This window comes from Cricetulus griseus, chromosome 2 (genome assembly GCF_003668045.3).
Source record: "Cricetulus griseus strain 17A/GY chromosome 2, alternate assembly CriGri-PICRH-1.0, whole genome shotgun sequence".
In the NCBI taxonomy this organism is placed as follows: domain Eukaryota; kingdom Metazoa; phylum Chordata; class Mammalia; order Rodentia; family Cricetidae; genus Cricetulus; species Cricetulus griseus.
In genome coordinates, this window is record NC_048595.1 from 45,320,864 (window position 1) to 45,338,583 (window position 17,720).

The window sequence follows — 17,720 nt, forward strand, 5'->3', positions numbered from 1 at the left end:
GATTACCACACAATTTATTTTTTGGTTATTAATACAAGCTGTTAGCATATGTTTGCTATGAACTTATATGTGCCCTGCATTACACGCATCAGACCCGAGTTTAAAACCATACAAGGAAGGACCAGAGTCAGAGAGATGAAGGAAATCACCCGTATTTAGTTACCATGTTCAGAAATATGGAAGCAAAGCTCAAGGCTGGGTTCTGTCCTCCTAACACTCTGGAGGCTATTCATCATTGGCTCACTCCCTCATCCATCAAATCCTGGACATCTACGACATGCCAGGCCCGGCAGGGAGCACACCTGTGTCCTCACTGACGATTCCTACAGCGCTGGGCTCCTCCAGGCAAACATGAAGATTCACACTCAGCCCATTGGAATGACACACCTATGCTATCTCTGCCACTCGGAGCATCTCCTGGATCTTCGGAATCTGAGGCAGGGTGAGTGGTAGGGGATACAGAGGTGTGTCATGACATATGGAGCTTCCGAACTTTTGATCCCAGAATCTTCAGGTCAGTCGCCTGAAGGGTACTAACTGTAAGTGGGTGAAAGGTGAAGTGAAACACCTCAGCTAGGCAGCCATTCCCCAGAAAGAGTGAGTCTGACACCACCCCCTTAGCTCAAGCAGCTCGAAAGATGCTGTCCAAGTGCTGAGTGAACAGGTGCCGGCTCAGCTCATTAAGTCCCCAGAGTTTTCATCCTTTCTAGGCTAATTTGCATTAACATATTGGACACTGGACAGCTATTAAGTGGGTAGTTGCTGCAGCTCCTGAAGATTCAAAACCTAAAGGAGTTTTGGGACCACAGACTTATCACATGAGTGTACATGAAAACCACTTGTGGGAATTCACTTCTACCCACCCTTTGAAGGGGGAAAAAACAATTGCTTTTTGGCATGATGATTGCTTCCTACTGCTACCAGGAAGTACTTCTCACTGCCTAGGGAACTATTACTCCATCCAGATGGTACTCTGGTCTGTGCACATATACTGGGTACCCACTCTGTGGTAGGTTTGGGCTGTACAGGCAGGGTCAGTTCTGGAGGGAGGCAGAGATAGGAATGAGCACAGCACAGCAAGGCATAAAGGCTGTCACCTGCTCCTCCAACCACGCTCCAGCTTAGCCCTCCAGAGTTACTCACTGATCCTCAAAACACCATACCACACCACCCAGCCTTTAAATGGCCTTCCTTTGGAGTCATGCAGCTGCTTAGAAAGAATTCTCCACCCCCTCCATCTTCCCTCCTTCCAGTTCATAACTTTCTAACCACACCTTCCCAGAATCTAGGTAGCCCAGGCACATGACAGTTTGGCTACTCTAGGAATGTTTCCTGCAGAACTGGTTTCAAGGCACAATTCTCTTGGTTAGTTGTGTCTATATCACTTTTTGTACTACTACTTTGCATACTTTCCCTTCCCACAATCACCCATAGGATGGTCAAAGTAACTACTGTCACACTTTACAAACCTAACTCTTAAGGTGACCAGGGGTGGTCACTGGTAGAGAGATGCTGAAATTTACAGATATTGTCTCTCCTGAATCTAGAATTGGGGTCTTTAGCTTGCTCTTGGGTGGGAGCTGCAATGGAGTAAACATTGTAGCTGGCTGTGAGCACAGGGGCAAAGGCAAGCCTGAATGCACACAGGAGAAGCCAAAGCAGAGTCCGCGAAGATGCGAGGCACTGTAGCTCTGTGGAGGATGCTAGGGGAGGGGGAGTTCTATACCAAGCACATGTGTAGCTCCAGAGGAAGGACAGCTACAGCAGCCTGAGCAGCACACTGTGCTAAAGAGCTAAGTTGGACCATCCCAGGAGGGAGAAGAGGTACATACAGTCTCTCCACAAGTCCCACCCTTGCAAGAGCCAGACAGTGATGGCGTGCACACACTGGCATGCACACTTGACCCTTACAGATGTTGTGGTCCCAGATCAGTGACTCCACATGGGCTTCATCTTTCTTCAAACCATGTGGAGACACACAATGTGGTTGATGATCTTGGTTCTCCGTCATCTTTGACAGAAGGGTCTTATAACCTTCACTTCACACCTTAGCAAACAGAGATGTAGAGGATCTGGTGTTCTTCAGAGTCACAGTGCTTAAGAAATAAATGGAAGATGTGACTGATCCACTTGTGAGCCTGAAGACAGTAGCACCATCACTGGATTGCAACTGAAGACGACTTGGCTCACTGCTGGCGGTGACTGAGTAGAATGTATTTAACAAGGTCTCATACACCACGGATAAAGCAGAGGATGCTCAGATCATGTGACTCTCCATGGATACTGGTGGGACAGGAATTTTGTTTTTGTCTCCAATAAGGACGGAGGTGCAAGAATGACACCAGGCTTCCTGCTTGGACGGTCAGTGATAACTTCTTTCTCTTCCTCTCTTTTATTCACCAGATCTTGCAGATCATGAAAGGTTAAAATGCCCAGGGAATCACTGAACTAACTTGTCAGAGAAGCTGGTAACCCATTTTCTGCTGCGACCACATTTGATACTTATTTGCCCACCTTTGCCTCTGAGGCAAGGGTGAGTTGTAGAAAGCAATCTATATAGTTAATCTGTAGTGGGAAGAAGATGGAAAAGCTAGGGGGTGTGTCATAGTAATTCCTAGCATGTGTGTATAGCCTGAATTATTCTGTTGCATATAGCATGAATCTTTTTATTGCAATGTGGTCCCAAAGCATGCATCATACAGCTATCTTATCACATAGAAAGAACTAGCTAAATCCAAATGCCATATCAGCTGCCCCTAAATATATACCACCACAGCTGCTCCACCACTGCCTTTCCCAGATACCACTGCTGGCCACTGATGGAACAATGTAGGCTGTTCAGGCCCTTTCCCAGGAGGTGAGTATTATTCTAGTGAGTGATTTGGGGCCAAAGGCTCACCAACAGTCTTGCTGAAATTTCCTTAGCTCTCACTGAAGGCTTTCAGGTGCATCACCCAATCTAGCTCTCTCCCCACTTCCTTTCCATCCCTCCTTTGTCCTCCTTCACCCAGAGCAAACCTGCACTGTGATCTAATGACTCCCTCTCCACTTTTTCCTAACAGCCTGAGCAAAGCTTCTTAGCTCCCTATGTCTTTACTTCCTATGCCCCAATGGAATTTCCACAGTCCTTAGCTGCTCCTTCTGCCTTTGACATCGGAGCCTGCTGAGCAGAAACTGAACAGCAAGGAGACTCTAGCTCGTGCTGATACAATAGATGGTTAGATGCAGTGGGATCACCCTTTAAATTTGGGTCTTCAAGATGCAAACTTTATCCCATTAATTTTCATTTCTAAAGGTCCAGGTACCACAAGCATTTTCTGAAATGGACCAACCTCTGCAGCCAGCTTCTGAAGGATTTCAGAGATGATTTCACCCATCGCGATGGATAATCCTTCAGCTCTGAAATGGAAGATCATAATAATGCTTTGCCAATCTACTCTGATCCCAGAGAAAATGGACCGATAAATGAAGATGATTTCAAGGTTTAAGGCTGCCTCTTCTAACCCAATCGGCTAAAAATTAAAACCCAGCAAGGCATAGTGAGAAGACTTTTCAACTTGTCATTTTTAAGAAACAGAGAGACCACATAGACCCCAATTCCTCTCCTTGCAAATGAAAACAGGCTGCTGGAGTCAACAGTGTTTTAAGGCAAAAGCAAAAAAACTCTATCCTACTTGACCTTCAGCTCTCAGTAATTCACTGCCACCTCCCATGAATTTCAACTCCTTTTATAAAAAAAAAAAATGACTTTGTTACCTGAGTTAAGGGGGAGAAACCCACAGTACAGAGACTGGTTATAATAAACATTCAACACATGTTATGAGTGCCACATTGTATTTTTATGAAGACTAAGGTACTGGAAGCTGGTACTTTCCTGGTACTTATTGGATATTTATTTCTTATGAATCTAAACCATAGCTTTAAAACACTTTCAAATCAAGTGACTAATGCAGGTTTCTTCTTTAGGGCATAAACAATGGAAAGCAGGAACTAATAAGGGCTGGGGCTGGGTGTTCCACAGATCCTTCCAACTGAGATCTACGTTTTGTTTAATTTAAAGCAGTTCTGATCTCTCTGGTATAATATGCATGCAGAGAGAGAAAGGGAGTGGGAAGGGGGGAAGGAGAGAGGGAGAGAGAATATAAAACTATACACCCATAGGCACTGATGGATACCAAGGACAGAAAATTTCCAGTAGACCTGGTCTATAAATTGTCATTTAAATTTGCAATTTAAAAACACTGTCTGACTTTCTGATTTAGCTGACTGTATATGAGGCAAATAATGGAACCCTAATAAGCAATGTTTAAATGACATCTTCAGTCTCCCAGACAGAGAGGGTGAGAGCAGAATTCTAAGAAGAGAAAATAAATCTACTAAGAATAGGAAAGAAGACCAGAACTAAATAGTTGCACTAATCACTTGATGACAGATATCAGGAAAATGTATTTTTGGATGTTTAAATTCGAATCCCTGAGAGGCGAAGGGTAGGTTATCAGCTAAAATCCCCTAAAGACATTGTAAGGAAACAAAAGTAAGCTCAATTTTTACATTTCATCACATTAAAATAGATGAACCAAAAAATCAAGGCACCAAGACAGCACATTAAAGTTGATAAGCTGGGGTTAGAAGATTTGAACTGCATAAAGCACTCCATCTCACAGGCATCCACTGGTGAATCTTAATGCCAGCATCTTCCTAGAGTGGTGGGTCCAGCTAAGGAGCACCCAGCCCAAAGCTGTTTTCTTCTTCCTTAGGAAAAAACGGTTATATCCTCCCAGTCACAACATATGGTCCTCACTGAATCAACTCAAGGATACAAAGAGATGTGAATTATCAACTAATAGAAACAGTTCCACACACTACACACCTTGAGGAATGTTTGCTAAATCTCAAAATGGACAAGTGAAAACTGGCAGTATTGATAGAAGGGTAAGGATGAGAAAATATTTTTTAAAGTTACATCATTCACCATGTTTAAAAACAATAATCACATTTTTTTAATTGCAGGGGGATATCTTACATGAAGAGGTTTGGTAAAAAAAATAATACACAGCAGGATTTGATTACACATGTTTGCATAGATCTGTGTACATACACATGTACAGGAAAAAGTGTCAGAAGAAAAAATACACTTGAGTGTTAACTGTGCTCAATGAAGGAAAGGCTGCGACTACAGACACTCCCCAGAACACTTGAGGCAGCCATTAAAATTGATCTGCATTGGCAAATCATACAAATCTATTTGAGATCTATGGCTTTGAGAACAGGAGAGAAAACCACAGCAATCATTATTTCAAAACATCAAAGAAAAACTAATGGAATACAAATGACTGGTTCTAGGAGAATATAAGCCAAAGGCAAAAGAATTTCCTATATAATGAAGGATAGTCTACTGTTCAACGAATGAATAATGAATGTGTACTGTGTGCCAGGCCCAGTGCATAATACTAAATGTATAAACTATACTAACTTCAAGGCACTGTTATGCTGAAGGAGGGAGAACAGTTACTTTTTGAGAAGATGTCTGATTTGTTGCTCTTTCTATCTCTGGGGAAAGGGTGAGCTTTGCTGTTCACAGGTAGCCACATAGAAGCTGTAAAGAGTAATGGGTGGACAATGTCTGTGGAATGGCAAGCATTTCAAAAAGCAGTCACTGAACTGCCTAACAGCAAACTCCAAGGACCTCCACTTAAATCTAACCCCTGGGGAGCCATTGGATTATTGGTTCCTTCTGCTCTGTGATTTCAACTCACTGCAAGTAACTACAACTACCTCTTAGTGTTCCATCTTTCATAGCACATCTTTAAGATCCATGAGTTCAAGACCTGTTCACAGTTTTTTTGTGGCCATCATTCTGCTTGGCTTAAAAAACAACAAAAATGGTATGGGAAAGAAATTGGGGGGGGGTTTGGAAGAAAACTATAGGCTAGAGAGAAAGTTGAGGAGTTAAAAGATCTCCTGGATCCCTTGCCTTTAACAGAATTAATGTTTTGCAATTCTTGAATCAACTAATCTTTCTGGACCACCTACTCCTGATGTATACAACCTGATGCCTGTAGGGCACATGAGTTCTAGGACAATTATGAATGCAGTGGGTGGCAATTTGTAGATGGCAATGTTATGTCATGATTTCAAAAAGTTGGACAGCCCTGATTTGTGTAAAGAGCTGAATCAGGGCCCCTTTCACCCTCTACACATACTCAGCAGCTCCAATAACCCATAACACTGAATCCCAGGAGGCTTTTCACTAGAAGACACTATGGTCAACAAAACAAAGGACGAATCTCAACTGCTCAGGTTCAAATCACAACTTCTAGCTTCTGGCTGGCGGCCAGGGTGGCTGAATCTATATGGGCCAACACACGGGTACAAATTGTGAAAACAAAAGTAAAATACACATTCAAGATGACTTGCACATTTGTCTTCTTCCTGCAAATACTTTTTTTTCTGACCAACTTATATCATGTACCTCCTTCTGGTTAAGTACAGCACTGACCTTATTAGAAGCCATCGGATACCAACTGAAACAGAAAAACAAATCTCACAGATCCTTATGAAGCAAGGGCTTAAAGAGACCGTAGTGAGTTGCATGCTTTGGACCTGCTATCAAGCTGCCTTTCCTGAGTCCAACTGGATTTTAACACTCAACGTTATCCATCACCACCTTAGTACAATGCCCAATGTCTTTAACACACTCTCCGTACTGCTGTTAATAAGGGATATGGGGACGATCATCTTCCCAATGATAGGGGTCCTGATCCTTTTTAGGATCACATAATAAGAACATTTTTCATTGTTGGAGATAATTCCCCTTCCCGTGCACATTTGTCAAAGGCAGTTTCCAACAGTACCGTACATCATCCTGAAATACATGATAAGATTCAGGTCTGCTATTCATCATCTGCTGGGCTCCGTCCAATGTGAGTTCCTGCATGGCTTTTCTAGCCTCTGATTTAACAATTAGTATGCAAGTTCTCCTCAGAGTAGTATGACCAACCAAGAGAGGTAAAAGGCTCAAATAATGGTGCTCCCAAATTGGAGGGAAGAAATCTATGATGACAAATAGGTTCTTTATCAAGGTAAACAGAATCTAAAGTTACTGCTTTGCAGCAGAGGGTAGGTCTGAGCTTTCCCTAAGGCTGTATTCAATAATGACTTCTGGGAGCAGAGTGGCTTCTAAATGGTATAAGTGTATAAATACTGCACATTGCATCCTTTAGACACAACGTCAAGATGACTGTTTTCCAGATGCATGCCGGGTCACCTTGTACACATCCTCAGCTTAGGTGCACAAGCTTCCTTATCTGGAAAATAATGCTAAGAAACACACAACTCCCTTCTGAAGCTTTTGAAAAGGGAGATTTCCTTTTAGATTTTTATCATATATATATGTATGTATGTATGTATGTATACACACATACATATATATATGTATATATATATACATATATATACACACATATTTATATATGTGTTCTTTGCCTAAAAGTATGTATGTGTGTCACATGAATATCTTATGCTATGGATACCAGAAGGTGGCATTCAATCCCCTGGAACTGGAGTTATGGTTGTGAGCCACCATTTGTGTGCTGAGAATGGAACCTGGCTTTTCTGAATTAACAGAAATTATGCTTAATCCCTGAGCCATCTCTCCTTGTGAAGACAAAAATCAGTTATTATATTCTCTGCTGGGCATTTAACAGTCACATTGTTAATGTCTCCCATTTCTTCCTGTGGTAACTTTGAGTCTCTTCCTCCTACCATAAGGAGATATAATCACTCAGAAGACAAAGTACAGGCCATCAAATCCTGTCTTAATACATACTCTAGCAGGACAGAAAGGTGTGTAGGTGTGATCTTAAATAAAGAAGGAATCCTGAGAGTCGCAAGGCAAGAAAGGCTTACTACCATTGGTGAAGAAATGCACTGAAGAGCTTCATGGCAAAGCAAAATGAGGTCTGTCTCAGAAGATCAGGTAGGCAAAGGCAGGCAGAAAAGGGACAACAGAACTCCCTCCAGGATGGATACCTCTTGGGAGGTTAACCTGGCTGATAACATTCACAGATTTAGAGAACTTGCATAATTTCCCAGTCTCCAGTCTTTGGAGAGCTTGTTTGAAATTAAATTCTAGAAATAATACTTTCTTTTAACATACAGTACATTCCGACTTGTGCAGTCAAAAAAGCCTTTGAGTTTACCTACACCTTACCTTTTCATGCATGTAAAATAAGAAGGAAGTAACTTTCTTCATACTATGAAAATGTTGTTCTTCTCAATCACATGAAGCCTTGCATGTGGCAGCCATCCTTGGGCCAGTTCCCATGTCCTTCTAATTAGGCCATAGGACACCGCCATTATTCTTTGGTCTTGATGAGGCTGAGGCTGAGGCTGAGGCTGCCTTAGCATAAGATACCACTGAAAATTGTAAGAAAGTGCCTTCCTTGCACTTGGTTTTGGTAAGGACCCAAGTTTTGGTAAGAAGACAGAGAACAGTGCAGTCCCTTGTTAGGACATGGACAGACCCCGGGGTCTATTAGTCCGATGTGCCCGTAGCTCTATCTATTTACAAGTTGCATGAGCTCAGGTAAGAGGCTCATCTCTCTGAAGCTCAGCTGCCTCTGGTAAGATGGGATATGAGGGTGCAGGCTCTTTTCAAGTAAGAATAGAGAAAACATAGCCACATGACCAACAGGCATCAGTTCCCTTTCACTGACATCCCTGGCCCACCACCACCACCTTTGGCCTACTTGGTGCTCTTCTGACAGGATATATAGACACACTTCTGATTGCAGCAGGTGTCCTCTGACCATGCTACAAGATGTGTTGCAGAAGAAGAGATTTCTGAAATACCAGCACACCTGGACACATCTGCTCAGCAAACTCCCAGAAATAACAAAGCCCCATGCTTTGAGCCATTTGCTGATTATGTGCAGACACAGCCTCTGTAGCAGGGAGAAGGCGCACACACTTAACCTGACTCAGCGCTCCCGAGGACTTAAAGGGCTAATGTGAAGGGCTTTGTTCTTTCAAACATCAAAATTCAGGCCCAGCCACTGCCAGAGGCAGCACACTGAGCTTAATGAAGCAGTGGGATGAACTAATACTGCAAATCGTATAGCTCTTACAACCAATATGGCCTGCATCATGCTAAATTACGGTACCAGACATGATTGGACACACATCCCAGACAGGAGAAGCAGCTCTTGGAATGGCAAGAATTTTGAATACCACATAACAATAACATCAGGGGGCAAAGTTTATGAGAGATGTTTGTATTTCTTTTGTTTCACTGTTCTGTCTCCTTATGGAAATCCTTCCCCCTGCATACTTTGTCAAAACTCACTAAGCATTTGTGGAGCCTATGCCATGTACCAAGTCCTGTGTGAGGAACCCACAGCTAATGGTAGAGCCTGAGGAATAGTCCATAGAGGACTGGAGAAATGCAGCCAACATGACGACCTGCATAGGTCTGTGTGCTGTGAGACCTACCCAACCTGGGTAGCCCATGAGCCCTGTGGCTCTGAATTCATACCTTCACTCCCTTATAGACGCCAAAAATAAAAGCTGTTGCATCTCTATTACCTGAAACTTCAGGGCTCCGTGGTAGAGATATGTGACTAACAGTCCCCGTTCTTACAGAACTCCGGGCCTCACAGGTGAAAAGACAAGGAGAAACATAGCTTAAAATTACATATTATGATTATTACAAAGGGGTACTTTGAGAGTCCCAGGATGGTGGTATGTGAGAAGAGTAATGGACCACTGAGTATTTTCCGGGGGAAAAAAAACGAATAAAGAAGAATCTGTTCCTCAGAGAAGAAAAGGCAATTGCAAAACTCCCAAAGCAAAAACAACATGGTGGCGTGAGTAAACTCAAATTCATTTGCTTGAGTCACTGTAAGGACTACAGTTATGAAGAGTGGAAGGCGATGTCCCTGGAAAGATAAGGAAGGGCAAGGACTCGGGGCTGGTAGAGGTTAAGATAAGCTGAGTGCATCAGGAGCCTCTCACTGTAGGCTTTAAGCAGACTGTGACCTGATCAAATCTCCTGATCAAATCAACACAAGGTTGAAGATGTCTAATACAGGAAATCTCAGGGCTACTTAGGAGACTACAGAACATTCCAGATGAGAGATAAAAGCTAGCTTGGAGTACCTGTAGGAACAGAACAGTTAGGAGATAAAGAATTAATGACTTGGAAAGACATGCAACTTGTCACACAGACTGATAATAGTGATGAATTAACTAAGGATGCAAAGAGGCTCCAAAGGTTAAGGATAATGGCCCAGTGCAATGGTTACTGCATGCTACAGTGTGACCTGAATGAGATGATCCAAGCAGGGATACAATCTCCACTAAAGTCACAGAAGTACATCCTCTGCTTCTGTTTACGTGGCTCAGCTATGGAGAGGGAAGGGAAAGGATTTGGTGAGCTGCTGGAGGGACAAATGGGGGTGCAAGGAAATCCTCTGGGGAAGTGTTTATCTTCGGGGACTGACTACACTGATTGCAGCATCCTGTAACAAATTCATGACCAGTGACCACAGACAACACAGAGGACTCTTCCCACGTCATGATATATGATGTGATTGCCAGGCTTACTGTAAAGAATGCTTGGCCTAAAACCATTACCACTTTCTCAAAACCCTGCATCCTGACCAACCTCAGGGAAATTTATAGCATCTTATAACAAAGTCCCTGATTTAAAGCTTGCAAATCTCAAAGCCAGTAGAGAACAATTAGTTCACATGATAAAAACTAAACAAAAGAAAACCCTGTCAAGACAGAACAGTACCATAGATTTACCTGAGTCCAAGTCCATGTCCATGTTCATGTCCCTGCCTCTGGGGTAAAGCCCCTGCAGTGTTTCACACTCCTCATCTCCTAGTACTGAGCCACAGGGAAGTCACACAGAACACGTAAATTGTCATGACTACAACAACCCACGTGACCTGAAACAGGTCTCCTTATTTACACGATACTCTTATATAATCAGAGTGGCCTAAGAGTTGGGCTCACTAGAGAGAGCTTGTCTGAAATGGCTATCATGCAAGAAGAGCACCAACTCCTTTTAGAGGTCTTCACTCCAAGTAAGGGGAGGAAAACCACAGAGAGGCAGAGAAGCAGCATTAGTTGTTTGGAAACTGTTTAGCTGAAGGTGCTCCAGGCAAGGAGACATACCTAGGTGTTAGACCTAGCTCGTGCATTAATTTCTTTTATGGCTAAGGTAAAAAATGCCCTGGTAAAAGCAACATAAGGGAGCAAGGGTTTGCTTTAGCTCACAGATCAAGGTACTCCATCAGAGCAAGAAGTCAAGGCAACTTTGAGGCTGCCAATAATATTGCATCTGCAGTCAGAAGATAGCAATAAATGCATGCATATTGGTGCTCAGCTCAAATTCTCTACTTTCTTATAGTCCAAGACCTAGGGAATGGAGCCACCCACCGTGGGTAGGTTCCCACCTCAACTGATGGCTCATTTCCCAGATGATTCTAGAGTCCATCAAGTTGAAAATTAACAATAACTATAATAACTTATCTCAAGATACCATCTGAGGGAGCCAGGCTTTGCCTTCTCCACCCATTAATAACTCATACCTTTTTATGAGCCTCAACTTCTAGTGTACTTAAATGCACACACACAGACACACACACACACACACACACACACACACACACACACACACACACACACACGTGTATGAGAGAGAGAGACATTTAAGGCATTATTCTATTTAGGTTTATTTTTATTTTTATTTTGAGACAGGGATTTGCTCCACAGCTCTGGTTGGCATGGGAGATTCCATGTGGTTCAGGATGGCCTCAAACATGTAGCAATCTTTTTGTGCTCTGTGGTCTAGTGCTAGCATTCAGAGTGGAATGAAATAATTTTTTAAATGATATGAACAGTAATGAATTGAAAGTGAACAATAGAAAAGTAGAAAATCTATCTCTTTGGGGAAAGACGAACCCTATATAAGTCAGAATGTCTCCCTCAGCTAGAATCCCCACTATACCATGGACTGATGAGAGTCAGCATCTCTTCCTGGGATATCTCTCTCTTCCCAGGGTATCAAATAGAAGCTGAGCTCATGGCTGCAGCTGAGTAAATAGCTGTGAAGAACAGGATAATATAAATGTCTTGAGATATTTCAAACTTGGTCAAGGAACTAAAATGTGGAGGCTTCTGCATCAGAAAGTAGTGGCCTGAGGGTGACCACAAATCCAGTATCTCAGTGGGTTACAGGATATGTCCCTCACCACTTTAAGCCAGGAGCAATAGATAGAAGTAACAATAGATGAGAACCTTCAAAAATTATTTTGAAAATATTCCCTTCTGTGTCCTGCAGTTCTAACAGGCTAAGGAATATGATGTCATTATAGAAACCATAGAGTGCTCAGCCAATACCAACAGGCTATTTCCTAAGTGCAACTGACCAGTAAGGACCCCGACTTTGGCCTTACCAAAACCATCCCTCAACACAGACTGGCTAGGATTCTAATCCATTTTGATGAGCCTGGTACAGAGACCTCTTCGATCTGGATCCTCTTGGAGCCTTGAGCCTAAAATCCTACTGGAAGTAAGTCAGGTCTTCATCATTGCTGTTTTTAACTGCTAGCCCCAGGATAAACCTCTAACACAAATAAAGAATAGTATGCTAAATTTGCAGATGTTTCTTTAAAAGGAGACAATGATGGATTGTAACATCAGAAAGACAGAGAGGGAAAAGTTAGAATGGTTAAGCCACAACCACAATAACTCCCAAATGTCTACCTCTCCTATCTAACAGTGTACACATGAGCCTTTTAAAGATAAGTAAAATCAGGTTTGAAGACACTCCACTTTCCTCTCTGGTTACTCAGCAGTTAAGGAGAGGAGTTGGACTATAACACAAGTTCTTTTCAGAACCCAAGCAGGTGCTTCTTACTACACACTCAGGTACCAGATGGCAGCAGAACCCAGTTGCTGACAGCTGAAACACCTGTCTGCTAGTCACAGGACCCCTCACTCCACGATAGGCTTCTACTGGGTACCACAATAGTGTGGGTTCAAGCAGCAGGAATTGAGTCAATTGACTCTCCTTTTGATGGCAGGTAAGGAACCTGAATGATGTGGAATATTTAACTACGTAAAAGATGTGTCACATTTGTTTATGCTACATTTGTAAGGACCTATGTTTAAGTATGTAAAGATGGGTTACATCTGTTTCACTTTGCCTGCTTAAGGTACCAGATTGGTCTAATAAAAAGCTGAGCAGTCAGTAAGTAGGCGGGCAGAGATAATAAATAGGAGGACAAATCTGGGCTCCAGAGACAAATGAGAGAGGAAGGAAGAGGAGAGAATGAGAAAGATGCCTGAGAACAGACAGCTACCAGCCAGAAAGACACAAGAAGCTGTAAAAGTAAAATATACAGAAAGAAAAGGAAAAAGCCCCAAAGCAAAAAGGTAAATAAAGAGAAACAGGCTAATTAAGTTAAAAGAACTAGCCCTGGCTTTCTTTCACAGTCTAGGTTGAAGGAACAGGCCAACAGGCTTCTAATAAACTTAGCTTTCATGAGGTAAGGTGTTCATATCTTACCTAGTATCCTTTTCAATTGTGTCTTGGGGGCAAACAAAACAAAACAAAATATAAAAAGAAACTCTTTTATTTTGTAAAATCATGTAATAATTTTGGAAATTAATGGAAGATCACAAATCAAGATATGAAATTGTACAGTTTGTATATTATCAGTCATGTTTATCGAGGTGCACCAATACAAAATGGAATCCTTTAGAATGTTAATAGAACCTAATTTGGGGTTCATGAAATGCATTTTTCTCTTCTTATTTCTGTAACAAGTGCATATAACTTTTAAAACTTTTAAATGACTAAAATATGTTTTTATAGAAAGTGGACCACGTATTATTCATTGCTTCTTTTCTGTCAGTATCTGTATATGAGGATATAACTGAATAATACAAGCTACAAAGTAGTCCAAAAAATAAAATTATATCATGAAAAAAGTCTTTACTTAAGAAATCATAGCCCATAGGGTAGAGAACATACTACATTGTGACCAAGTAAAGCTAACCCAGGAACTGAAGGTGAGAAAATCTACTGGTAATTTTCACAATCACTGAAGTGGGCACAGAAACATATGAAAATCCAACTTCTTTTAAAAATACATAAAAATACTAATAATGAACCTTTAGTAAAAGATAAATACTTAAATGTAATTTTAAATATTTTTCACTAATCCAGACCAAATGTAAGGTAGTTATTAATAAATAGTATCCTGACAGCCTCAGCCAAAGCAGTATGACAGGAAAAATAGGTAAAGTACTTGAGGACTTCATTTTCGTATTTTATGTTGACTCTATAAAAATCCAAAAATCAGTTAAAGAATATAACAGCGTGTTCAAGATTCAAGATTAATATATAAACTATCCTGTTAAAGTTATTTATTTTGACCAACATAGCAGCATCCATTTAACAGAATACATATTATATTATCAGATTCTTCAAAGCAATGAATGAATATTGTTACTACACATTCATTTTCTATTCTTAGTACACTGGTATGCCTTTATGGTGCTTTTGTCTATACTAATGCACCTGAAATAAAGATTGCTTGTCACTCTTGCACAAGTAAAAGTAATTATAAGATAATTCTCTGAGATAAATCAGTAACATTTGTTAAAAGCTCCCTTGCTATAAAATGTGAAAGAAGAACCTGTGGTGGTGATAATTACAATGATACAGGAAGAGGGGAGGAAGAAAATGAAGCAGTATCTGTTATTGACTGGTTAGTTATGTGCCATCAAAATCCATATAATGAAGCTTAAACCCCAGTGTGATGGTATTTTGGGTAGATGGGCGGATGGATACACAGACAAAGGAGCTACCTGAAAAGATGGCAGGACCTTCATGATAGGAATAATTGTAGAAGGGGGAGTAGGGGAGGAGAGAGGGCATTGTGAGGGAGTGGAGAGGGAGAAAAGGAGAAAATGGGAGAAGAGAGGCAGGGAAGGGAAAGGAATGGGAGGGAAGAGAAGGGCAGAGACTCTCTTGGATTTTGTGTGACAAGTGAGAAGGAGGCCATCTACAACGAGGATGGGCGCCTTCATGAGGACAGAGATTGTTGGGATATTATTCCTAGAGGTATATGCCAGCACATCCATCAGTAAGAAATACGTTTGTGCTTTAAGCCATCCAATCTATGCTATTTGTAAGGGCAGCTCAAGCTGATGAAAACAAGATATGTGAGGGAAATAAAAATAAAGTTGAGGGATGGAAAGATGACAGAGAAGAAAGAAAATGAGATGAGGATGTAGAGCAAAGGGAGACAATGATAAGGAGACAACTGCCAACTTCTGTTGAACAGGCAATATATGCCGAGCTCTAGGCTATGGATTTAATTTGCCTTCCTTAAATTAACCTATATAGTTATATACTGTCCTACGTTATGGTTTAGGAGAGGAAATTGAGGCTCGGGGAGGTGAACTGAACAGTCTAAGGTCGGGTAGGGAGGAAGTGGCATAGTCAGAACTTAGGCCCGCCTGCCCAGACTCCAAGATCTCAGCAATGGGTGAAACTCCTCCAATATACTTTTTTGTTACTGATGTAGATTCTTAGGAGATCCTCTCTTCAAAATGCTCCTGAGTTTTATACATTAAAACTAAGAAAGAAAAAAAATTATCTAAGATAAAATATTAAGGCATTAAGCATTCAAGAGCACAAGTTTAGTGGAATGGTTACTTTTGAAGCAGAAATATAATTTGTCAGTTCCTATTGCAAAAGCATTTGAATTTTAGGACACACATCCCAACCTTCTCCCCACACAGCAGTCTCTCAAGATCTGTTCCCTTGCCCATTTGCTTTTTTTGTCTATTATTCTTAGACTGGGAGGCACAAAAAACAAGGTTTACATGAAGTTTCAGGCAATAAAATAGACTGTCTCCAAAATATTTGTGTTTCAAATAAACATCAAACGCAAAATTTATAGTTCATCCTGGAGTTCTGACAGCCCAGGAGCTGCAAGTGGATTCCATTTATGCCCTATGCTTCACGGGTACCAGACAAATGCCATCACAAAACATGATTAGGTAGGCACAGTGATGTCTCCAACAAATCACTGTCTGCACAGAGAAGCCAAGGGCAGCCTTATTTGCAAACCCATATAGATTTCAAATCCTGAAAGAACTCCTTTAATCTCCTTGCATGCAGCTGAGAAGACAGGGGAGAGGGACTGAAACCCAGGAATGACATATATATATATATATATATATATATATATATATATATATATATATATATATATATGCACAATACACACATACCACACAAACATGTATACACACACATACACACAGGAAGATATACATAAACCACACCTAAACCTGCACATACACCCCACATACATACATCCCCATCACACACAGACCACACACATACACACACACACACACACACACACACACACACACACACACACACACACACAATGAGCACACTTACACTTCCAACCATCAAAGGGTACACACTTAATAAAAGGCATATTAATAAAAGCCATGTTCCCTCAAAACATGAACAGTGATAGACTTATCTTTGTAAACAACTCTGGACATGTCAATTTTTATCACCAGTTACCTGTGTACCAAGTACTTTCATGTGCTGGGAGTCCTGGGGAGAACATGGCATCTAGCTCTATAAGCTGCTACTCAAGATGACTCAAAAACATAAGGCATTTTAGATAAAGTGAAGCAGTACCAAAGCACAACTGAATCAAAAAAAAATAATAAGCTGCCAGCTCCAACAGGGAATAAGGAAAGCCTCTCACAGAAGGATGCAGGAAACCCAACCTGGACAATGGGCACTGATGTGTGTAAGAAAGTCAATGAGCAAGAACAGGCTTTCTGTTGATGGCTCCCTGGTTCTCGGTGTGGCCTCCAGACAAGCATTGCCTGGGAACTCATTAGCGGTGCAGTTTACAGATGCCAGGCACTTCCTGGGGATGGACTCAGAGGTCTGCCCTAATCAGCCCTCTGGAGCCATTTTAGGTCAGAGTTTGAGAACCAAGGCAATAGGCAAAAGAGAAACCCAACAGGCAGAAAGTCTGGAGGGGGAACACAGTTGGCGCCTGGGGACAAAAGGGGTTAATCTTTATGGAGAAATGGCTAGAAGACATTCCAAAAAACTTGGGATTGTACCTGGAAAATAACAGCCATCAAAATATGAGCACAAAATCACCATAAAAATAACACCGATTGCATAATCTTACAAAGAGCGCAAAGTCAGCCTTACCTTTCTTCCTGGAGTCTTTCTTGGTGCTGGTTTTCACAGCTGCTTGAAGTTCTGTCTCAGTTGACATCCTACTTAATCCTTAGTCCTCTTCACACAGACCCCGGGCCTTGGCCAGGCTCATCGAGGATCCTCTCCAAGAGAAAGGCTCCTCCCTTCAGAAAGGACACCCCACGCCGTGCATGTCATTCACTCTTTCGGAGTGCTGCAAACCAAAGCAAGAATACTCAGAATCAAGGTCCTGCTGGGGCTGAATGCAAATTTGAGTGCATGAACCAGCAAACACCCAACAGCAAGAACATCTTGGTGTTTGTGGGCAAATTTGTTCATCTGAGTTCATAAAGCCATGATGGGGTGTCTATCATAAATGAGAATAAGAAAATTCCTTGCCAAACAGTTTAGCAAGCTAAGAAATTTAAATTTTCTAAAGCAGCGA

The 17,720-nt window shown here is 41.6% G+C and overlaps 1 protein-coding gene across 3 annotated transcripts in view; it reads right to left on the reverse strand.

Moving 5' to 3' along the window:
* Positions 1-17,360, reverse strand: part of Dab1 (DAB adaptor protein 1) — a 234,981-nt gene extending 217,621 nt beyond the window's left edge. For 2 of the 3 annotated variants that reach the window (XM_035438948.1, XM_035438947.1), the window contains exon 1: positions 17,288-17,354. In XM_035438948.1, the coding sequence (XP_035294839.1) occupies positions 17,288-17,354 (67 nt within the window). Of the gene's footprint in view, positions 1-17,287 lie in introns of all 3 variants that reach the window. The other variant, XM_035438949.1, reaches the window with a different exon arrangement.
* Positions 17,361-17,720: the final 360 nt, after the last annotated feature.